General features: G+C 36.6%; 1 protein-coding gene across 1 annotated transcript in view; it reads right to left on the bottom strand.

Annotated features, from left to right (window-relative positions):
• The window catches only part of HHIP (hedgehog interacting protein), a gene marked incomplete at both ends in the record, with an annotated part of 70129 nt that overhangs the window by 473 nt on the left and 44724 nt on the right, over positions 1–24932 (bottom strand). Inside the window, 8 exons of the mRNA XM_080343791.1 lie at positions 2089–2237; positions 12383–12464; positions 13069–13199; positions 13851–13974; positions 16031–16152; positions 17062–17205; positions 18647–18820; positions 19272–19423. Coding sequence (XP_080199917.1) covers positions 2089–2237; positions 12383–12464; positions 13069–13199; positions 13851–13974; positions 16031–16152; positions 17062–17205; positions 18647–18820; positions 19272–19423 — 1078 coding nt within the window. The remainder of the gene's footprint in view (positions 1–2088; positions 2238–12382; positions 12465–13068; positions 13200–13850; positions 13975–16030; positions 16153–17061; positions 17206–18646; positions 18821–19271; positions 19424–24932) is intronic.

The raw sequence follows: 24932 nt of genomic DNA, 5'->3' as shown, positions 1-24932 counted from the left end.
CTTGATTCTGGAGAGCACAGAAAACCTACCTCAAAAGAGTTTAGGCTCTAAATGTCATATCATTTGAAAGCAAGATACAGAGCACATCTAGATCTTTAAACAGTGGTGCTCTGCCTCATCCCATTCCTTATGGTGGCAAGCCAAAAAAGTCTTGAAGTTGGTGAGATGTTTTAGGACCTGGCCATCTTCAAGCCAGCAAGTACTGAATAAAGAACCATAGTATTTTTGACAGCTTTTATGACTTATTATAAATTTCAGAGTTTTCCCCTCTCTTTTTAGCAGATGCCTGACAATTCCCTAGAGAGTTCTTGGTTAATCAACTTGCTAAATTTTTTCAAATGTAAATGCTATTTTAAATTGTAGCCGGTGTTAGCAAAACTAATAATCAATAACTTTAGTTGTGGAAGTATTTTCTTCTGGGGTAGAGTCACAGCACTGTGATAAATATAATGTATCTTTCTTTTTGCAGATGTTTTCCTGTTTAATGTTATCTATGACAAAACTAAAATATTGATTTACAGAGATTTATGATACACTGCATAAAACCAGCTTTCTTGGTTTTATTCATTAATTTCTTAATTACCCTATGAGGAAACTGATGCCTCAAAAAGTAATTTTTCTTGTTTAATTTATAATGGGAGCTTGAGGTCCAATCTGGAACGTCTGTGGAATACAGGGAGGAAAGATCCTTAGTCTACATATTTTCTGTAGCTTTCTTGTACATTGCACCTACCAAATTATATATCACAGATTATTCAAGACCCATTTATATTCACACTGGAGATGTTTTGTACTTGTCCAAGTGGAAATTGGATAAGGGCTATAGAATTGGCCTTATTCTCTAAATGTAGGAAATCCCTGACTGACAGGTGAGGACGATTGAAGTTGGGCTATTTGGCCAGATTACCTCATCCATTTCTCTACCTTGCTTTTGTTGCATAGCTGGATGATGGTCAGCTCATGGATCTTGCCAGTAAGAGAAGTCTTTAGCAATGTCATTTGTGTCATTTCATTCTGAACAAAGTCACTCCTACTCATGCCTACAAACCCTGAGGTTACTGGAATTTTCCACTCCAGACTATGAGGACCCTGTAGCTACCTCTGCTTCAGCATGGTCCTCCCGAATGCCCTTCAACCTGAGTTATCCCTGGTCCATCACGTGGTCCTTGCTGTGTCTTACTCAGTGATTCTATTCCTCTTTAGAGTTCTGCTGCCATAATGGAACCTTCTCTCTTTGTACAGGCACCTGGTCAAACTTGCTGAGCAAATAAGCTCAGTCAGCAGTGATGCTCTAGTAACAGCATCTGGTACCCAGGCTTGCTCTGGGAGATCTGCATAGACCAGAGTTACAGAGCTCAGACATAACCATAGTCTCTGTACGACAGTGACAGCACAGCTGTGGCATCCCATGTTCATTCATGTCACCCCTTTGGTGGCATACACAGCATCTAGTTTGCTCACAGTCAGTTTTTCAAGTGACTTTTAAAAGATACGTTACGGCAACAAGATAGGACTTAATAAAAGCACCGTGATTAATAATGGATTACAGTAACCTTCTGGTTATTAGCTGCTTTGTGATAAGTTGTACATGGAATTCTCTTTAAAAAATTGGAGCCACTTTATTTGGGAGGATCGAAAGTAACAATGTACCGAAACTAAAGTATTTGGATTAAATTAGTGAAGTGCAAAATACACAATTGTGACCTGCAGGTCTGACTTATCATCTTTCCTGACAATGATACTCCTATTTGACACTGACAATGACAATACTGCAGGTGGAAGCTGAATGTCCAAAATGGAACATGTGTTGATTATATTTGCTTTCATAAATAAGAAGACTGTTGTTGTCTTATTTATGCTATTAATTGCATTCTGTAATGGTTCACGTTGCATTAGATGTTTTAACCATTGCACTCATCTAAAGACTTACTGTGCTCCTACAACTCATGAGATGAGTATTTCTTCAATGTTGTCTTAGAACTAATGGTCAAGGACATATACTGACATTTTCTCTCAGCAAATAATTAAAAGCAAATTATGACATATCACTGCTTTTTTTCATTTGTTGCTGTGAATCTATATACAAACCAGTTCTGCAGAACTCCCCTTCCCAGCCTTGATTACAGCAGCATTTTCCTGTAGGAGTGCAGTGCCCGTTCCGACAGTGCCTTGAGCATTCGGATGTCAGTACCTGTGCAGGCTGAGCTGTTCTTTTGCATTCTTCAGGGACTAAAGGCCTGTAAAAAATATACAAGCCAAGCAGATAGTTAAGAGCTGGAGTCAGGGATAAAAACTTTGTTTTTTTAAGTCCTGATTCTCTTTTATGGTATTCTCAGTGGGAGAGATATGTGTTCTAAGGGGATTGGTTTTTTTTCTCAAAAACACCAGTAAAAATAGAATTGATATGTTTCATTACAGAAAAATACAGTGTGATTTGCTGTTCTTTCATACAACTGCCTTCAGGAGTCTTTTACAAGCTTAAATAATAGTCCTTGAGAATTCTTGAAGCTTGAACCTGGCAAAACCAGCTTGCTGAGGAGCTTATCACAGGCAGCATGTAACTCTAGATATAATAATTTCACTATTAGATGTGCTAAACTGTACTGATAGTCTGGCTTTTCTTCAGAGAGCACAAATAGTCACATAATTCAGCTCAGAATCTGTTGATGTCTCTTTGCTTTTCTAGACATTGCATATTTTTTATTTTCATATTTTTGTGAAATGATATTTGGATTAGGTATTCCACATCCTTTTTCACTGTGAAGGTGACCAAGCATGGGCACAGGCTGCCCAGAGAGGTTGTGGAGTTTCCAGCCTTGGAGATGTTCATAACCTCTCTGGACACAGTCCTGGGCAACTGGCTCTAGGTGGCCCTGCTTGTTACACGGTGCAATTTTTCTGTCAGTCTGCAAAATATTTTGGATGTCCAGCAGCCTTTTTTATTTACAAAAACACAGCATTATTTTCCTTAACAAAGAAGGCACTGTAGTGTTCCTTCTGTAGTGTTAAGTATGTAAAACACCTAAGTGTTTTAACCTAAGCGTGCCCTAACTGTTGCTACAACTTCCAAAGCTTTTTTAGATTTTGAAATTTTTTTAAATTTAGCTTTATGTCACCATGCTGACCACTTATTTTATTTGCTGAGTTCAGCATCTAGAGACTGATAGGATCATCCCAAGGCTACAGGTTCCCAGTACAGGTACCATGTTTTGTCTCTGCTGTGGGTTTGATTGCATAGGGATAAGTTGAGCAAAGAACGTCAGGATCTCCCAAGAGATCTAATCGAGTAATTGAATGCTGGGAGCAGAATGAGGAATTAATTAATGATAAATACAAAATAATTCATTCTCAAGGAAATAATCTTAACTACTGCCATACATTCCTAAGCTTGACATGTGCATTACAAAGATTTTAATAGTTTTGTGGAGAGCTCAGTGAAACCTTGGCTTAGTGTCCAGCTAGAATCCAAACAAAGCAAAATTGTATGAGATATAGAATAGAATAGAATAGAATAGAATAGAATAGAATAGAATAGAGTAGAATAGAATAGAATAGAATAGAATAGAATAGAATAGAATAGAATAGAATAGAATAGAATAGAATAGAACATTATTGATTATACTGACATGCGTATTAAATCTCCAATTATATGCAAATAGCTGGAATAGCAACTTGTGCACTGACTACCCTATCAAATATTAAAATCCTACATTGATACTCCTGTGTGGAGAAAAGGATGGTCTTTGGATTCTGAGAAAGCGGGGGTATGATAAAGGTGCAGAAAAAAAAGATGAGGAAAACTGAGCATTCGTGTTTATATCCCATTTCAACATCATAAGAAATATTGAGGGAAAAAATAAGCTAAAGAAAATAAAATTAACTGGTTGAACTCATGGTTCTAAAATATCAATGAATCCCATGTTCTAATAGGATTTTTAAAAGATATTCCTATGCATAATAGGGCCATTCAAAGTAATAGGGTAAAAATAATTTATAATAAAAATAAGCACTCATACCTAATGTTGTAGAAGTCTCTCACTAGTTGACTGGGCTTACATTTTTCCCCTCATTTTGGCATGCAGCTTGTTAATGGTACATTACCGATTTTCTTGCATTTTTCTTTGAAAGAGTAATAGAGCACAGGCTGGCTGCTTTGTTTCACTGAAGAATTTCCTCTGCTCAGTCTTAATTGCTACCATGATTATTTCAACATCTATGCAGAAGAACTGTTTCCCCAAACATGTTCAGGACAGACAGAATGTGTAGATGCATCATTTAGTGTAGTACCAAGTTCAGATTTCAAAAATACTTCCAAGAATCAGACTTTGGGTCCTGTATTATTATTATTTTGAAACACGTTTTGACACCTTTTGTGCAGCATATTTGAAACCCTTTCAGTTTTTGTGTTTACATATTTCCACAGCTGCCTTTGAAATATAATGCATTTTTTTGACCTCTAAGGAATTCTAGTTCTGCAGTAATGAGTGCATTACATGTATGATCTGATTAAGAAAGTTCCTACACTTGACATTACATATGAGATTCCCAGGCAATGCTGTTTTGAAAACAGTTGTACAAAATCATACTATTTTCAGTGGAGACTTGTTCAGATTTAAAGTAAAAGGATCTGTGTTCCAATTCCTACCTCGAGGAAAAAAAATAAATTTGAGTTGATTTCTTTGTAGTCAACTGCATAGGAGACAACGTTCTTTCTTCATCTGTCTCTGTTAAGGTCATTTCTTTCAAATTACTTTAAATAGGAGTCTCCTATTTCCTTGCTAACACACAAGTACAATACTGTGTTCAGCAAGACACATAACCTCAGGCTCCTGGTGCATCTCTTGAAAAAGAGCTCCAGAGGTGTACCTTTAGCAAAGAATGACCTCAGAAGTCACAGAGATATTTCATTTGTGAATATAACGATTTATCTTATTAATAGCTGTAAAGTCTGATAGTGCTGGAATATATGGCTCTTTTAAAATTTGTATTTAATGTGGGAGGCAGAAATCATACTTTTTTGTATCCAGCCAAGCATGGCTGGTCACTTTTATGATTTAAAGTTTTCTAGCGCTCTTGGTACTTGTAAATATAACCTTGCCTTTTATTCTACCATCAATCAATAACTTGCACTCATCAGCCTCGGATAATATTTATTAATGGTGGGGTGGAGTAGAAACAAAGATGGAAAAAATTCTGGTTGGCGGAGTGCCCCAGGAGAAGAGGAATACAAATGCAGCTGCAGCAGAATCCTTCTTGTGTGTGAGAAGAATTACAGGTTTTCCTTAGCTGTGCTGTGGGAGAAGCGACACATCTTCCTCAGTATTCAAATGCCGCTATGGTACCAACCTGCATCAAGAGAAAGTCTCTGCCCTACAATACTTAACACGTTGCGTTCTTAAGGCTTTAAAGGGGTGGAAATTTTCAGGCTGAGTGCAAGTTGAACTGAATCTCACAAAGGTAACATAAGTCTTGGAACTCACTGTTGGGTCTTGATCTTTCCAGCACTTAGACAAACCTAGGATTTTGTTTATATAGCTAGTGCTTCGCTGTGTCTCTTGACATGGAAAACGGAGGGGAATAGACGGAGCCACACCATGGGCTGGAGAGAATTTTTTTTACTTGTCTCCCTCAATCTATAAAACTCTAAAGGGTACAGCTTGATTACTCTCACAGTAAGCACTATTTGGTCCGCAGAAAGTCAGCCAAAAATGTGGCTGATAATGACTATTTATATGGACTGTACAATTCTAGTTATCTTAAAGAGCTGTTCATATATACAGTACAGTACAGTATATCTTGCTTGTTAAAACATGCTTTCATGGAACTGTGTAACAACTCTAAATGTATGGAACATGGACGAAAAGTTGTACTGGGAGTGGGGGCCCTTGCTATGCCCCTTCACTGTATGGTAAGATAAATTTTGCTGCATTATTGTAGCTGGTATAAGAAAGTAGCCTTTACTAATAGTTTATCGGCATACAAAATAGTTAAAACACATCCTGGAACTGCTTAGGGTTTCATGCTTTCTTTAGGGCTTCTCTTCACAGTTCCACTAAACATACAGAGTGACTGAGTTGCTATATGCGCTAGCCTGTAACTCAGACACACATAAATCAATGCAAATGGAGGGTCAAATTCAGCCATAATACAATGGTACTGAACAGAAAACAATTCCCCTGTCGTGCCTTTGACAATATCAAAAATATCTACTTTGCCACTAAAGTGAGAAAAAAAAACCCAGACAAAATTACAAAATTCCTGGATGTTCAAATTTGAACAAGAGACATGGCTGTAGAAATCCTGACCTTGGTACAAAATACATGGAAAGAATGTTATGCTTCGGTTAACTGCACTCAAGATATTAGGTATTCGAATGATGCTTAAATGCATCACCAAAATTTGTGCACTAGTTTATTTTTTTCCCTTTACAAGGGAAAATGTCAAGAAAAAATAATTTTGTTTCACTGCTTGTCACAGACTAAATTTACTACTTGTCATAGAATAAATAGAGCATCCCTTCAGGTACAGCTCCTAAAATTAAAAAAGTATACCTTTAGTCCTGGGAGAGATGCCAAAAGCTCGTTACTTGTCTCCAGATTTACTACATGGGAATAATGTGGAAAAAACTCATGGCTTTTAAGATTTAAACTCAGCAGCATATCAAATTTATTCTTATATGGTATACTTGTTCATGACCTCTAGTCTGAAGAAATTCTGTCATGTTTGAAAACTAGTCCCTAGTGAAGCCTGTATCAATGTTAATAGCTAAGAGGTCAATGCAACTGCTAAACAGTTTGTATTACTGTCAGGGTGGTCATGAAAACAACACCTGCTGCATGAGCACTTGGCAGCTGGGTCAACAGGCACTGTGGGAATTTATCAATTTAGGGGGCCACTTGCATAACACTTTGACTGATGAATTGGGAAAGACTGGCTTACTGGGCTAAAGCTGCTCTATTATGTATGACTTTCTTTAGGACGGCAGAGGCTTCCTGCAGGCTCCAGAAAATAAGCAAAAGATAAACTGAGCTGTTTTTTCCTTATAAAGTGATAAAAAGAGAGAACTCCTTAATAGCCACGGTTAGAAAGACTGAAAAAAAAAAATGAAAAAAAAAATCCCAAACCAAAAACTTTTACAGTTAGTGAGCTGTGATGTGATTGAAAAAAATCCTTAGGTTTTTCCATCGTGGTTACAAAGGAGTTTTTGTGAAGTACTTCTGTAAAGTGAAACTCTCTAGACTGGTATTTGCAAAAATCTCTAATTTCTCTTTAGTGTCTCTTATGGGAATAGTAACCGCATGTGGGTAGGTAAATGAGATAAGAATTTTGCATGCTACAGCTAAACTAAACATAATTAGACATTAATTCTGGCTTTCCATTCCCCCAATTTACTTAAAGGATAGTAACTTTTGAACAGAAAGAAATCATATGGCCCACCTGAGCTGGTGAGAGCATTCACCAACCAAATTGGCTCATTCTACAGTTTCCAGCAGTAGCTTCAGAGTGTATCTATAAACCATCAGAACTGAGTATCTTGATGCAGATTAGTCTAATAATCCATGTTTCTGAGTTTCCATTTCCATACCAATTCAAGTCTTCAAGAGGGCTACACTTTCATAAATGCTATTTTTCTATCACACCATCAAACACTCTTGACTCATACTAAAAAATAAAATCACCAATGTTTTTGTAAAGAGCCTGAACAATGTCAGAATGAGGTATGACCTAGATATTGTCCCTTAGTGTCTGAAACCGGTCTGTTTGGAAATGTTCCCTGATCGCAGAAATCCCAGAAGGTGATGATGGAAAGGATGATAAGCGGAGTTACAAATTCTGGAGGGGCATGAAAGAGGAGTGAGATGGTTTGAATCAAGTTCAAGTTTCAATCCAACAGAAAGCAGCAATTCCGGCTGTTGATAAGAAACATATTGAAATCCAGCCCTAGAAGGTGGTAGAGGGAGCGGAAGAGGGAGTCTTCTGACTTGTGCAGGGACACATGCTTAAGCCCTGCCCTCTTTTGTAAAAATCACCTGCTGGCTCCAGAGAGCCATCCTGGTCAAAAGAATTGTTCATCCCCTTTGGAATCGCCGTATCAACAACGACAATCACTTAAACTTCACAGGGGATACAGTGCTGTGTGAATGCCCCATAAACTTCTATGGTCTTCTCATCTTTTAAATTGAAATATTTTGCATTGTCCATCAGTTTGAGTACTCTTGTCTGAATCTCCTACATTTTATCTATAACTTGCTCAGAGATAAAAGCGATCATAATGTAAGTACTCTAAAAGAAGACTTACAAAGCCACAATATGGCTGTTCTGCCACCTTCCAAAGTTTATTTTTGTACGTCTTCATCTGTCCCTGTCTATGGTTTTCAAAGAACAGCTGGTAATAATGTTTAAATTACAGCTGATATAAACCTATTGACAGATATTTCTTATTTAAATATGCGTTTTTAATACTGCTTACAGCTGGTTTTCTCCTCTCATCATGCTAGAAAATGACTGCTTTTTCTTTCCTAAAGGGCTTGTCTCCTATTTTCTCTGTTATTGAATAACAGGAATATTTGGGCCTGTACACATTTTCTATTTCATTGTTTACCTAGTTTTCCTATGCATTCATCAATGTTTTTGTAATTGGTCTTAGTATGTAATTGTATAAACAGAAAGAGAGACGGAAAAATTACAAAACAGAAAGTAGAAAAACAGAACTAAAAAGTTTTTCTTTTTTGGTCACAGGCTGTTTATAAAATGCTAGTATTTGCACTGCTCTTCAGGACAGCTGACTAACCCTACTCTTTAGTTGAGAACTATCTAAGTCTTTTTCCTTATATTTTCTCGTTAGTTCGTAACCCTCAAAAGTAGTTTGCTTACGATAACATTCTTTTGATAACCATCAAAGAATGCCTGTATTTTTTAGGATCACAGCTTTAACTTAAGAACTTCTTCCTTTGTCTGCTATTTTAACTAATTTACCCAGTGCTGGTTTTCTGTGTTTGTAATTTTTACGGTTTCCCACTTCTCCTCCAGTCTCAAAGCTAAACATGCTATTACCTGTACTCTTCACTTCAGTCAAAGTTGGTAACGGGTAGTATTAATATATGTGTATTTTGCAGCACCTCACATACTTGGTTTTTACATTCATTTTTAACCTTTCTTTATCACTATAACAACCTTGTTATAAAGACAAGGATTATTTCATTCTATGCTTTTGATGGAAGCTATTTAGTTGTTGACATGAAGTACCTGGAGAAACTGAACAAGAGTTTGCTGTGGTACCTTGAATTCTATGTTTCAAACAGCCTTGATGGTGGAGGGATTCAGAACCTCTGTGTTGATCATATCAATTTGTCACATATCACCTCAGTTTAACACTTCATTTTTGTTATATGTGAAGGATTGTTTTAGGAAAGGACCTTCCCTTTGCTGATGCAAAGACTAATGCAAAGGGTTCTCTGTATTACCCTGATCCTCTGATCTTCTAATGGTTTAATCTGCCCACCTCTTTTGAATTCTACTGCTAGCAATATCCAGGTAGTAGGTTTCTTTCTTAAGCTACATTTGAGACAAGGAAAGCAGAATCATGATTATGTTTGAGAACAACTTTGATTATGCCGTAGTTTCCTACAAAGACCAAAAAAACCAAAATCATGCATCTTCATATAACATTTATTATTTAGAAGAAGAATTTCCTAAGCTTGCAACAGCTTATGAATAACCACTAGCAGAGGTGGACTGTTTTCTGCATGAGGTTACTGATTTCAAGCAAGGGGCTACCGTAAGGAATGATAATTTTGTTCTTTCATGCATGGAAGGCTCGCCCTGCAAATTGATTAGTCTGCCAGGGGCCACCCATCACCGGGTTTTGTTAGGAAGTCATAAATTTCCAAGACGTGACAAATCAGTACTTTGATGACATTTTTATACCTGATGCTCATAGCCTACCTGTTGCATCTTTATTTGTGTTCTAGAAAGCTTACTGCGTTAGAGTTTGCAGCTATATTTGATGTATTTGTATGATGCATACCATGGGGAAGACATTAAAAGGAGCAACAAAATATTCACACGGAAAAAAAAAAAAACCAGCATATTTTGTTAATAAAGCCGTACATGAAAATTTGCCGAAGCCATGGAGTTTTTAATTGTTTACATGTGTAATATGAAATTAGCATTAAATGGTAAATAGAGCTGCAATACTCTTTTGTGGAAGTAACTCATTATCTTTCACTTAAAAGCCTGCAGTGGTGTGAGACTGAATAACAACAAAACTCAAAACTTTGCCTGAATGCAAATTATCCCATGTTTCTAAAAAGTGTTACCAAAAACTACAACCCTTCGCTACAGTCTGTTTAATTTCAACTGTGTGCCAATTTGCAAAAGTATTTTATAGTTTTCTGGTTACTTTCACCAGGAACCAAGCACAGTCTTGACCCTTGTCCATACATGAAAACCGCCAACCGTGAGCAGAGCAATGGGAGGTCTGGCCTTTCAGGTATGTCAGCTGAAGACCACCCTACTGGAAGAGGTAACAAGAACAAAAAGCCGAGGTCAAACAAGGCAGCCCCATGTAATTAGATACTAATAGTGGATTTAGGGTGTAAAATTCACTTAAAACCATACACCAACAGACTAAACAATCTCAGTAAGAATGGCAAGTTTTGTTCTAAAAAATGTTTTTAAAACCAGAAAGCATAAATAAAACATACATAATAACCCTGATTGACAGACTGTGCTAACCTGTGTAACATCTGCTTCCAAATTATTTGCTATAGGTTTGGGATAGTGTGATTATAAAACACTGAAACTCTACTGTAACTTATAGTACAGTGTGTGTCCAATTTCATGAATTTATTATTGAATTCACTTGTCCCAGTAACAATTTTAGAATTTAAATTCTGATACGTAAATAAATTCCTCTCTTAAACAGTCAATGGCAAAACCAAAAATGCAAGCCTAGCTGCACATGATGCTGCTAACAGGGAAACATGCAGAAGCAGATACTCAACAAATAGGCAGTTCCTTTTGCAGGGTATGATGGGGTCAAAGTAATTAAAATGACAAACTTAATTTCTCTTGGCTCTTTCATTTGGTGTTCATTTCTGATTCATTTTCAGGATGGAGGTGGTACCTTTCCTTGCCACAGACGTGGTCGGATAGAGCAGCAAGATCCATCATGAAGAAAATGCTATTTCTCCAGTTAAAGTGAGTATCTGCTAGTCATCTTATTGCTGCTGGGGCCCCTGGGTCACGTTAGGGACTGGCTTTTTGCAGTCTTTTCAGACTTCTTAATATTTTCATAGCTCTAGCTGCTCTGCGAAGAACCTAAAGGTGATCACATCTCAAGAGACTCTGGTTTAATAATTTTCATTTGTCCTGATTTAACAACTGATAAATCAGTCCAAATAATTAAACCAGTCATATGAATTTTTTATTTTATAGATAATTTCAGTGGGATTTATAAGCCTTTTGGAAACAATACTTTAAGGACTGTTAAATAATTTGGTGTATTTTTGGCACACAGCCCAAGGACAGAAGGTTTCTACCCTTGGATTCTCTCTTCATGATCCAAACCTTCCCATGGAGAGACAGGTAAATGCAGGGGTATGGAAGGATGTTGAAAACTAGTGAGCAGTGACAACCACTGAGGTTTCAGTCCTTTGTTTTTTTCTCTGCTGGTGGTATCTCCTATACAACAGAAGAGATGTTTGGGAAAGACTGAATTTGTCTCTCAGAGCTTGTGGCAAATCTGAAATTGAGGAAGTGAGATGGGAACTGCCCAGGGAAGGCTTGTCCGCTAGCTAGTACTTTCAAATTATTTTTTGTAGTAGCTTTTCAGTGTACCGAGTGGGTATTGTGAGCCAGTACGAACCTCGGTGCCAGGTCCTGCTGGGCACTGTCCCACGGCAGTGGCAGGTGAGGCAGCAGTAGCGCTGGGGGCAGTTCTAGTGTCTGCCTTCCATTGATGCTGCGTAACCTCTGTGGTACCTACAACCCATTTGACTTCAGAACTACCAGGGGAATCTTTTACCTGTACTGGTCCACATGGTCCCATATTAAATATGTCTAAAATTCTATGAAAACATGCAAATAATGTGAATCTAGGTGGGAAAGTGGGCAGCATTTAGCATATTGTCAAAGAACAAAAATTTCCTGAAGTTTCCCACTGCTGTTCTGACAGTTTCTATGAGACAGTGATTACTTTGACTAAATCTGTTCTTCTTGCTGCTGATGGTGCTCTTAGGAAACCCCTTGCACTAAGAATTTCCCTTCTTATTGGATGTCAGTATTGCACAATACAGCTACATGGAACAAACTGTGTTTACCTTTTGGTTTTTAACCTGTTGAAGGGAAGTATGATCTTAGTGAGAAATGTGGTGCTCACCTTTTTGGGTCAATGATTTTGTAGAGTTTTCCACTGTGAGGCTGTGTCATACTTTTACTGCTTGATAATATGTAAACCTCACCTGTTAAAGAAACCAGTGCAAGAAATTAGTTCTTTCCTACGATGCCAAATGCGTGATTTTTTGATCTAGCTGTATTTGTAGGATGAGATTAAAAAAAAAACTTCAGAAGAAACACTCATCTCGAAATACAAAACAGAATCATTCCTATTTGAAAATTTAAATAAGCACTTTGCCCAAATTGATGCTAAAATGTGAAAGATACTTTATCATGAATGTTTTTTCTTTCATTTTGTATAGAATTGGTTAAAAAATAAACTTGGGAAGGAAGCAAGAATAGGGGAATTGATCTGCTTATGCAATATCTTTGCCCCTTAAGTCTGTAATGTTGGGAATAAAAGCCGGTATATGACACATCGTGTCACAGTGAGTGACACAGTTCACAGAATGCGAGAGACACTAAGGACCTTTGCCCCTTCCAACAACCCATTCTCAGTTCTTCTTACACAGCTGCTACAGTGTAGCTGAGAGCAGTGTAGACAGCTTTGGCAGAACAAAGTTAGCCTTTAGATTCCTTCTTTTTAAACATTTGCTATAACTCTGAATAGTTCAGCAGATATTACCGATAAGGGTTATGATTTAATAATGTTTTTTTTTGTCTATTTACCTAATTCGTCTTCACCAAATCCCAAGACAGGGCCTGAAAAGAAACCTCTACATGAACCAGTGTTGCCAAGACAGAGGGGTTTCTCTTGCCACTGTTTGGTTGCAGGACTCTGTTGCAGTGTTAAAAAATTTCTATATTCAAAAACACATAAAGCAAATTGTTACATTACATTTTGAATAGAGATTTTTCACTGTAAACACTTGCTGCAAGTAACTCCATAGATACATCTGTGTAGTTCATGATCTTATGATTTCCTTCCTGTCATTTTTCAGATGCTTAAAAAGCACAGCATTTCCCTGCCTGTCATTGAAACATTGCAAAATTGAGTCCAAGCTAAAATATATAGCCATTTGTGAATACTGAGCTATTAGGCATGGGAAAACTAAGCCCATTCATTAAAAAAGCATTCATTTTACTCCATCAGTGATGTTTCCATAAAACACCAAAAGTTTTCAATATCTTACCAGTTAGACTCTTTAGGAAACAGTTCCATGATTAACATCTATTTCCATTATGATGTAAATGACACGTGTTGGTAAAATTAAAATCTTACTAGCACTGTGACGTGTCTTTGTACTTTTTTCCAAGAATCAGATATGTACCACTTGCCATTCATTAGAACGCTGTGCTATTTCATTTGTAAATCTAGACTTTAATTTGCATTGTCACACTGCTAAATTGGCAAAGTGACACAACATACAAGATTGTTGGTGTTCCTTTATAGAGGAAGCTCAATAACTAAACATGCATTTTTGTTTAATACTGAGTTATAAGAAACCTACCCATTGCGGTCTCCAAATACGTAACTTCCATAGAGTCTTTCAGACTGGCAGCCTCGATAGACAAATCCACCAACCAAGGATCCACTGCTGAATGGTTTGAATTCTAAAAGTGAAGGCTCACTTTCTAAAAAGGAACTACCATAGCATTAGATCATATGCAGTTTCATATTGTGATTCACATTTATGAGAATGTTATTACTTCAAGAAAAGAGGTTAATCCTGTTTAAACAGTCCTCAAAATTCAAGATGTGTTGCTGGAAATGAAACATTAAAAAAAAAAATTAGCAAATTCCAACCAGGGCTGTTTGTGAAAACAATCCGTTAGGGATTTAGATAGGAGAGGCTATAATTGCTTCCTTCCATGTGCGCAGGCTGGGAGAATAAAACTATGCAAGGATTAGGCTGGACTTTCATTGAAGGTGATGTGGTTGCTGCTACTAACTTTTACATGTCAATACAGTCTGCAAAATGGATCTCTTAAACTTCAGGAGTACAATTAAACCCACTTCACTTTGAAGTCCTTCCAGTATCTAAAAGCTGAAATTCCACTGATTTTTCAGCAGAACTAGTTTTCAAAGCCATTCAACGGTTTGAGAAATTCTTTCAAAATCACACTTTTAAACATGGTATGTGTGTTAGGTCCCATAAAACACTAGACAATACTAGTATTGCTGGCCATAGCTTTTTGTGGTAATTTATTTTATGCTGCTGTTGTAGGCTCAGTTCCTACCTGGTGGTTTTTTGTTTGTTTGTTTTACAAAACTGCAAAGTTTAGTCACATGAAATAATATCTTCTGGGAAGCTTCAGTGTAAATGTTCATATTCATGCAATCAAATACTGCTTAAGGTAAAAGCAGGCTGAACTTGACATGCTAACTGCATGATTTTAAAGCCACAGCCAACAGACCTTTTTGGTTTATAGGAGCTTTGTTTTATTTGATCGGAGTGCTATCTGTTAATCTTTGACAAATTAATTTCCCAGATTACTTTACAAGAGTAAGAGCTGAAATTTTACATGGGAGAAGATCATGATGAGCTCTTTTTTATTGAAGCAATTGACCCACGGCCTACTATTAATATTGGCAAGCTGTTCTGGATAGACACAATATTGCTTAGTTTACTCTGCATTAAAGATGCAGTCATAATTCCATTGGAGCAGTGGTTTACCAACTATTATTTTTGGTTTGACTTTTATAAAATGAAAACAGAAAATACATGCAATGACTAACACAGAACAATTGGATTACACTATTGTGTACTAGTGTACTAGCCAGCACAGCTCCTTTGCTTTTAAGTAAAGTACAGGTGGGAGAACTAGGGACGTGAATAAAACCAGCAAGTGCTGTGTTCCGGGAGACAGACCAATTCTTGATGCCTTTACACACCTTTGGCATTTATAATCTTTTACCACTGTGAAGGTAGAAGCTGTTCAATGGACAACCGAGACAGATGATAGCTCGGAGAAACTGTCACCTGGCTTGCCTAAACTAGCAAGCAGTCTTAGTGAGTGTCAGAGTTAAAGATTAAACTAATATTGTGACTGGTAATCATACTGATTCAGAAAGCACATGAAACACTTTAAAACTTTAAGTCCCTAACTGAGAATGTTTATCTCATTGCAATCTAATCTAAACAAGTCTTTTATAAGAAAGTAGCAGCATAATGCATTTTTCTAAGTTTTTCATTTTTAGTAACACTTAAACAGAGCTCAGTCTTTACCCTGTTTGGTTTTGGTCTGTTTTCTATCTCATTTTTTCTATTATAGGAGGCACATTTCATGAGGTTTCCATTCTGTATCTTATAAGGTTACTTGTGAATGGCTAAGAATACATTTTCATCACTTCCTGATATTCCAAAATCTTTTCTTTATGAGCCATCATATGCAGCAACAGTGAGACCTTTGACAGGCTATCAACTGGCATATTTCTTAAATGTTATTTACATGATATTCTACACCAAGAACAAAGTTCAGTCACTTACATTTTCTTTTGTCTTGCATCTTTTGTCTGCTTGTACCACTTTTCGTAAGTTCTGTCTTTTGTAGGTAACCTGGCCTCTCTATGCAAGAAGTTATGCATCATGGCTATACAGTACTTCATCTACTTTTTTCTGCTTTCTATTTATTATTCTATGAGTGCAGAAACATTGTTCCCAGTAGCTTTACCCTGGATGAAACTTACCATAGTCTTTGCCCTTGATTATTTGTAAGATTCTTGCTGAAGATCTGTTCTTTCCATTTGAATCTGAGCAAAGTATAGTTAAATTGATGTTTACATCTGTTGGGTGGCGATCCACAGCACATCTGTGAAACAAAAAATACGAGGAAATCCATGAGACAGATGAGCTTACAATGTAAAATTGTCTATCAATAGTTTGAAGCATCACATTTTGAAGGATTATTGTTTCTTTGTGCTGCCTACTCATTTGAGGGACCTGTTTCATACTGAGCCAAAATATCTGAGAAGTGTGTCAGATTTGTATACAAAAGATAATATACCTTTCCTGTCCCTGCATCATTTCTTATACAATGTGAAGTAAACCCATTTTTTCCTAGTGATAAAATGTCTACTGAATAGCACCTGAAATGAATAGTGCTTTAAACACGCTCAATGAATTGACTCATATGGTGTGGGAATTTTGGACTGTTAAAAGGTCCAAGGATCAACCCCTTATCGGAACAACTTGACTTTCGAAATTTTTTCATACCATGACTTTAAATGTCATTTCAGTACTACCACCCACCTACTTTGCTGAATTATGCGTTGTTTAGTTAAAGCGTTGTTCTCCTCCGTGTTATTGTTTAGATATCACCAGATGTTCCCTTTTGTTTTCCATGTGCCTTTTTTGCTCAATCAAGATTCTACTGCTCTAATTTTTCAGATTCCCATCTCAGCTGTACTTTACCAGCTCTCTGCTTTAAGTTTTTTTCTTTCACAAAGGTAATAATTTTATTATTCATTAAAACAAAAAAATCCTGTACTTTGTTTCTGTCATTTCAGTCTTGACTTGTAATAGTTGTGTATTCTCTTTTCCATCCCCTTTGCCAATGTACATTTATTTCTATCTGTGACATAAGTGTGGAGATGGAGCCATGGAAGTTTTAAAAAGTTCATTAGTGTCTTTGTTATTAAAATTTTGCTACCTGACTGTATAAAAATTTTGGGTTGAAAACAGATGTGCTCCAGAATACTTCAATTTAATTTTAACTTACCGGCCTGGATTGTGGAGTCCATGTGCAAAAATCTCAGGAGGTTGGTTTGTGCTATTAAAATGTGGGTTGCTCCGTGGTATGGAATAAGGTACATTGCACAGGTCAGTATTTACATCGAGGCGCAATACAGAACCTGTAAAATCACTGAAAAAATTGGAGGATAAAATATTGGGGTTTTAGATGTATTTTACTGGTAGATTGAATCCATATAATACTACAGTGAACCTGCAAAATGCACTTTACTGAATAATCACTTCTAGATTGGTTTTATGGTACATACAAGTCCAAAGAACAGTAGCAGAACCTATCAAAGATTCAGTTTAGCCAATACGCTCACTTGTTAGGAGTGTACTAGAATGCCTCTGACCATTCTGTTGGGAAGCAACTTGATAATAAGAGCAACTTTCCATACAGCATTTTTTTATGGCTTCAAACATAAGGCTGTCAACTCTTTTATGCTGGGTCTTGTCTAGAGTAACTATGTTTATAATCACTATGTAGTTACATGCTTTTTTGCTAACACTTTGAATGCTGCTATTGAATTCAATGAGTTTTAGCCACAATATCATCCAAAGATTAATTATACATTAACACACACAAAAAAAAGTAATTGTTTTGGTTGAATTGAGATGTTGATATCATAGAATCATAGAATAATTTGGGTTAGAAGGCACCTTTAAAGCTCATTTAGTCCAACCCCCCATTCTTGCTAAAGAATCAGAACTTCCTTTTACATGGAAGAGGACAGAGTAAAATGTGTTGCCATTCATGACTTTGATGGAGAAAGGGAGAAGGACAAGAATGTGGAAGGAACAGAAGAGCATCAAAACTCTTTTTACAAACATGAAGAGATGTCATATTTAAATTTATTCCTTTCTGTCTTTCTTCGTCATGAATCTCTTTCAGTCTCTCCTTGGTTTATATAAATTTAAAATCAAGTATTAGAACTGCTCCCTGGCCTTGGCTTTAGGTATATCCTCACTGCAAAGAGCAGGAACACCTGTGGTTCTGCTGAGCCAAAGATACCTTTGCACACAGCAACTCCTTTTAGGTCTCTAAAAGCTCAGTACCCCACTTTGTCTAAATTAAGGCAAATGTTGCAACTCTAACAGCATAATGAAACAGAGGGAAAAGGCAGGCTGAGAAAACTGTATAGGTAGACCAAAGTATGCTTTTTATATGTTCTCTAGGCATTTTCCTCAGTGATAAAGTGTTGGTTTTGACTCTAATATGTGTTTGTAGACACTCTTCTAGAGTGTTTGCTCAACAAAGCTATCTTGTTCATAGAATAGTAGATTGGAAAAAAGAAGTCTAACCTGTGCTTAAATACAATTGCATCTACTGGTGAAGGCTCCAATATTTACATGGTTTGAAGCACGCAGCTACAAGACGATGTATGTAAGCAGTAAGACTGTTCTGAAAATTGGCAGTTTTCTAAACCCAGGCACTGAAAATAGTGGGATTATGTAGTACAAGAAGGGGGAGTAAGATTTGTCCTGACAACTGCAGATCATTTTTGATTCTGACTCCACTGTGCGAAACCAGAAGACAATACTAGAAGTCTTTCCATTGGTAGTTTTTTTACCTTAAACCATCCATTTCCTCCATATCATCCAGAGTGATCATGCCATCTCCAAGAAAAATGTATAGGAAACCATCTGGGCCAAAGAGAAGTTGTCCTCCTAGGTGTTTTCGATGTAGTTCTGCTACTTCTAAAAACACTCTTGCTGTTCTCATATCAACTTGGTGTGGATTTTTCCTGCAATATAAAGATAAGAACACAGTTTTTCACAGCTCATTTTCGTTGTTTTTTATTCTAAAAGTAAACTCGAGTCATTCAAGTTATACTTGAAGATATATACTTGGTAGAAAAATGTCAAACAATTATTTCTGAGGAATTTAGATTTTCCATCATTCACAAAAATGATTTTGCTGCCTATACACAATAAGTAGGAAAGAGCTATAATATAAAAATGACAGAATAATTTTTAAAAATACAGAATAATTTTTTAAAGTCTTAAAAAGAATAAACTAGTGTACTTACTGGCATTCCAAAACTACCCTTTGAAATAAAAGCAGCAATAACTTTTCTGTAAGTGTCCAAGCATACACACTGTAAATCTGATAGTTCCTTTCAGATGTGGGAAATACTAAAATGAAAAGGTTGCTGAGAAATACAGAATCTGTGAATCTTAGACTTTTACTGATACCTGGATACTGTGTATTCTACAACCCGCAGGATGTGGTCATGAGGTCCAATAGCCCACCGTTCTTGGTTGGTGGTATAAGACACATACAGCTTTCCATTTTTCTTGTAATTGGGATGGAATGCAAGGCTTAACAGTCCTCTTTCATCTCCTCCCTGCAGTCAAATGAAAAACACAAAGAATTGTGAAGTTAATTATGTTCTTTATTGTGTTTCAGCTGGAATCCAAAAAAAAAAACCCGTTTCTTTCTTGTGGATAATCTTTGCCCAAACTCTTTTCTTTCTTTCCTGACTACTGCACAAAAAAGGATTATAAAACGTTTCACTTTGGGGAACTCTTTAAGAGTCGGAACAAGACAATTGTCTTACGTAGTTATCTATGCACAAGTCTCTTACGCCACTTTTGTGGAGTGATTTGTGTATGCAATCTTTGGGAAGCCATGAAGACAAGTATAAGTGCTGTGAAGGATTCTTTGCTGGGTTACTAGGTTGCTTGTAATTCGTCGAGGACAAATAAAAAGGTCTATAATCAGCAGTCACTTCTAATCCAAGTATCCAAAACCTAAAACACAGTGCTGGCTGCCAGCTCCCACTGTCTTGGCAATATGTTTAGAAAACAGTTAAATTGCTTGTGTAATATGTAAACCTTTGTTTTACCCTGGAGGCAGCAACATCAGTTGTCACAACTATGGTGGTCTGTTCATCATAGCTAGTGTACTGTAGGTAATAAGCAGCCTTGGTCTCAGTGCAGAGAAACCATAGTTTTACATGTGGTCCTTCAATGGAGAGGGTTTTGTTATTTTTTAAAATAAAAATAGAAAAATCTCCAAACAACTTTCTTTTGTTATTATGTTTGCCACGAAGGTTAGTACAGTTATATGTTAAGCATCATAACTATGTAATGTACTGCAACACTGCAAATACCCTGTATACTTAAAGAGAAGGCAATTTTCTCTTTGGCTTCTAAAAATGTATGTAATATTGCTATGCCTAAAATTGTATTTGTATAAATGAAGAATAAAACTCAGATTCAGTAGTTGCTCTTGAGGTAATGCAGGGGAGAGAAGCTGAGGCATAGAAAGAATCAGAATACATAATTAACAATTCAAATTCTATTAATATATGTGATTATTCACAGGCTGATAATTGTTTGGGAATTTAACTCAGGGTTTGCCAGCCTTTCAAAACTAGTGACTCTGTTGTAGATTCAAGTGCTCCAGCTGCACACATAAGGAGACACCATTTTGCAACTCTAACCACACCCATGATAACTAATTATGAAATTTTAAATTGTTAGAGAGAATGAAGCTTTTAAAATGTATTTGCAATTCAAAGTGATGGATGGGCCTGTCTTCCTGTTGAAAGGCATCCCACAAAAGCCCTAACTGGGAAAGTGCACAGCTTTAATTTATTTTAATTCAACGTGATTGCCATACTTCCTTTTTAATCACAACCACCAAAGAGAAACCTGAGTCAGAATGTAAATTGGTCAAGAGATTTCCACAGAAAGAGATTTGTACAATGAAATCTGGGTCCTGCTAATCTAGAGGCAGCCTAAATTTGCCAGTTTGTTTGCTAGAAAAATTGGGTTTCAGCGGGTTATCAGAGGGGTTAGTTTTGAAGGTCTAGTTAGAGCTGCCAAATCAGTTGCAGTCATCATGGATGAAGGGACTGGTAATCAAGCTCCTGCTCCTTTATGAGCCAAGAATAATTCTGCAGCTGAGTCTGAACTGATTGTAGATATTATTGTATGAGTTTCTAAGAGTCTTGACCAAGTTGCTCTGATAAAGTCTGAAGCAAAGGGAGGCGAATCAGTTGCTTTGGGAAGAGTAAGGCTTATTTCAGAGATTCCTGATGAATGATTCTATCTGTTGTGCCAGACAAAGCCAGTCCCATTTCTTCTCCTGAGAGATGAGTTCAACTCATTTAAGAGCCCAGGAATGTCAATGAGTCACACTAGGCCTGCCATTCAAGGTGAGTTATTGAAAGTATTAGTAAGAAAAGATCTTTCTGTTACTAAGCTGAAGCTTTTATTTAGCACTTGATGCCATGGAAGCAATCTCAGTGTGAAAGTGAAGCTGTTGAAAGTGTAAACAGGTGAAAATTAAATTAAGAGCTTTTAATGAAGCACACATGAAGCAAGAATTTGACAAATGAATGAAACACGGGACCTGCAAGGTAATAAGTATGGCAAGTTGCATTCATAGGATCAGGCCAGTATTTCTACTAATTGCTGTCCTGCGTGATTCCCTTAGACTGCAATATATTACTTACTTTGTTTGTAGAATGTGTCTATTGCTTCCTGAAGAGTCATGCTGCTGTTTTTCAAAGTGGGCTGGACACACTATGTTCTAAAAAGTCTATATACTGTTGCATTCAATAAAAACTTTGGAATAATTCCTCTAAGATACTGAAATCAGTGCAGCATCAAGATGTTAAGTGTCTTACAGCCAATTAGAAATCCATCTGATTTTGTCCATACTTATTTCTTCTGGTTTTGGAAAGCAATAGTTCCTGTGTACTTTTAGCTTTATCACTAATTGGCAAACCTGTTGTTTCCAATTAAATCACTGCCACAACTTGCATAGCTTCTGAAAGCATCTCTGTGGTGCCAGAAAGTATATAGTTTTCTGTAGTGTTATGTCTCTTATGTTGCGGTGTAAATTGAGATACCCAGCAAAATCCCTTACAAGCATTCATTTTGGTACTGTCAAACTGAATAATTACATACAAAATTTCAAAAAGTCAGATTTTTTCCCTATAGAATAATCCACACTTATTTTTCATCAACGGACTTCTAGTGTCTACTGTGAAACTAGCATCCCAGGTTTTAGAGTCTTGTCTTGTAGACACCATCTGTCAAATATCCATATCCTTCTCTCAGCAGCTTAATAACTTCTTGACATCCTTTTCTTTTTAAGTTTCCCCTTAGGTGACACCAGCACCAACAAACTGTAGATGGGAGAGTAGCTGGTATAAGATCCTGCACTACACTGTTTGATGGAATAATTACTAACATTAGTCAGTTGTATAAGAAAGGGCAAGGAGAATGAGACAAATCTTTGTATTCCATTGGGATATCTGTTGAAGACAAAAGAATGATGGTTGTCTGAAATGAGTGTTAATTACCTAAACATGCTGTGGACTGGGGCCAGTGTGAAATCTCTATTGTAACTAAACCTGGAAGCTCCCACTTCCAATGTCTGTCTATGCAGCTCTTGAGCTTGAACACTCCTGTCTTCCATTCACAGTAACTGTGTTTTGCGCCAATACTATGTTTGTTTCAGAGCTGATTTTCCTTGGGCTGGGTTATAAGCTTCAGCTAAAGAGTTCTGTGAAAGGAAGAACATTCCTTCAAAAACAGATTGATCAAGTTTAGGACTACAAGCATGAAAATAATTTAATTAGAATTATATTAAGTCAGTTCTAAGGCAAGTAAAGATTAATTGTATGCATTAAAGTGTTTCTTTAATTTTAATTTTAAAATGGTTGATTAGGTACATTATGTCAGTCCTAAAACTATATTACTACAGTAAGTGTTCTCCACTGAAGTATATTTTTAATATTTATTTTTGCATTGTAGTTTCTGTTGTAGTATTTACACTTGGATTTAATTGTTGCACGTGAATATTGGATTTTTATGGAAAGGTGCTATTTTCACGGAAGCACTCCTTAGAACAGGGCTCTACTTTCCATCTATGTGTTTCCAAATGTACTCTGTTATATCTCTGATATTATATATGGAAGTATTATTATATTGTTAAGGTATTATACTTTTTCTATAATACAGAAACATATGCCACAGTTATTTTTTACACATGCTGCCATTTCATTATAGCAATGTATGTTTTATTTCCTGTAGTATATATATAGAAATACATGGGAATGCCTTAACGGGTATTGTTAACTATTTCATTTATTGTAAGCATGACCCTTAATTATGTAACCTTAATAGTAATTAATTTTAGTAAGCAAAACCAGGTATAACCATTTATTTTCATTACTCTGTGTGGCTTAATAATAAACAATATAGGTAGCAGAATTTGAGTTTTCCTTTAAAATTGATTTTCATTCATTCATATAAAATAGTGGCATTTATACTTAACAGCTTTTTCATCTCAACAATCCCACCCTCATTTTGGAAATGAGTAGCAAATTTTTTAAAAGGGGTTGTGCCTAAGATATTTCTATTCAACAGTTGTTTGTGACTTAAATATTAGCTCTAATGTAATGTCTTTATATAGTTTGTTTTCATTTATTATAGAGCAAATGCTACATAACTTGTTCACGTAGTATGATCACCCTTAATTTAGTTTATTTCCTATGTAATATATACCATAACTAATACTCACTACCATGTGTTGGATCTGAAGGAGTTTTATTTGTAAAACACATGGGTGAGGGGGTCATGGAACATGTAAAATTTCTTATCATGCAGTACCACATGAACTCATCAGAAAGGGATTTCTAATTAGGAGATCCCAGAAGAATCTCTGCTTGTCTGAACCTTCCTTTACCAGATCTTACTGTAGAGCTGAATATCCGTGTCAGGTATTTTTCTCAGAGGGATGTGTTTGCCAAATTAAGGTTTTTGAAATCTGGCCCCAGCACAGGACAGAAACCTGACTACAGCAGAAGCAGAAACCAGCAAAAGCTCTGCTGAAAGGGTCCACCTCGCCTTTCCAAGCTGCCTCGACTGCTCTGACAAACACAAGGAGAGGTTCCCCTGACAGGTGAAAGAGGACAACGCACAGCGAATGAGAAAACCAGACACTAATTGGGCTGTAGGTATGGCATAGGAATAGAGCTCCTATAGACCTCTTGGGTGTTGAAAATTCAAGTGCTTTGCTATCTGAACATCTGTGGGGCCTGAGGCCTCTGGCAAGGGAAGAACTGGTAACACAAGACATTTACTTTAGGGAAAAATAATTACACTGATGTCATGGCTCAGTATAGTATACATAGTAGACCCTATCTCCAAAGCATTTCCTTTTTCCTGTTGTGCTGGAAAGCTGCTTTTTTTTTTTCCTTCTTTCTTTCTCTCTCATTTATAAAGGACTTTGCAGTTATCTAAGGATTTTTTAAAACATTTTCAATATTTTCTACTTATTTTAACAAATGCACTATTTTTATACTTCACTTAAAAATACCTTTAGATAGAGGAATGCTTTACAATTAAATTTATACAGGAAAAATACTTAGAGGGCCATACTCTTACTTGGAATGTGAGCACAAATCCTACTGAAGTTAGAGCTGGTTTTTGTTCAGTTAGGTGCAGGGCAGGATTTGGCTGCAAATCATTGATGGCCAAAGTGCATCCATCACAAAGTTGTCTGCTCTGATGTTTGCAGGGATATTTAAATGCTTATTTTTTACAAGACAACTGTACTCACTATAAAGTAATGACATCCTGCTCCTTTAGAGCTCAGTGGGTCCACACATTAGACCTGTCAAAAGGTAGTAACACGATTCATAAGAACAGTTCTGCATGGATTTGAATCGGGCTTCTCTGCGCTTGGGAAAAAGTCAGAGTACTGATCCACAGGAATTAATTACACACACACTTTTATTATGCAGCATAGTTGTCCAGCAAAAAAAGGACACTAGAGTAACCAGAAATAAAAATGGTTTGAGACCTAAAGGTAGCACTGGAACTGAAAACCTA

Source organism: Nesoenas mayeri (genome assembly GCF_963082525.1).
Source record: "Nesoenas mayeri genome assembly, chromosome: 4".
Taxonomy (NCBI): domain Eukaryota; kingdom Metazoa; phylum Chordata; class Aves; order Columbiformes; family Columbidae; genus Nesoenas; species Nesoenas mayeri.
The sequence above is the reverse complement of the archived record's forward strand: the minus strand, read 5'-3'. Positions and strand labels throughout refer to the sequence as shown.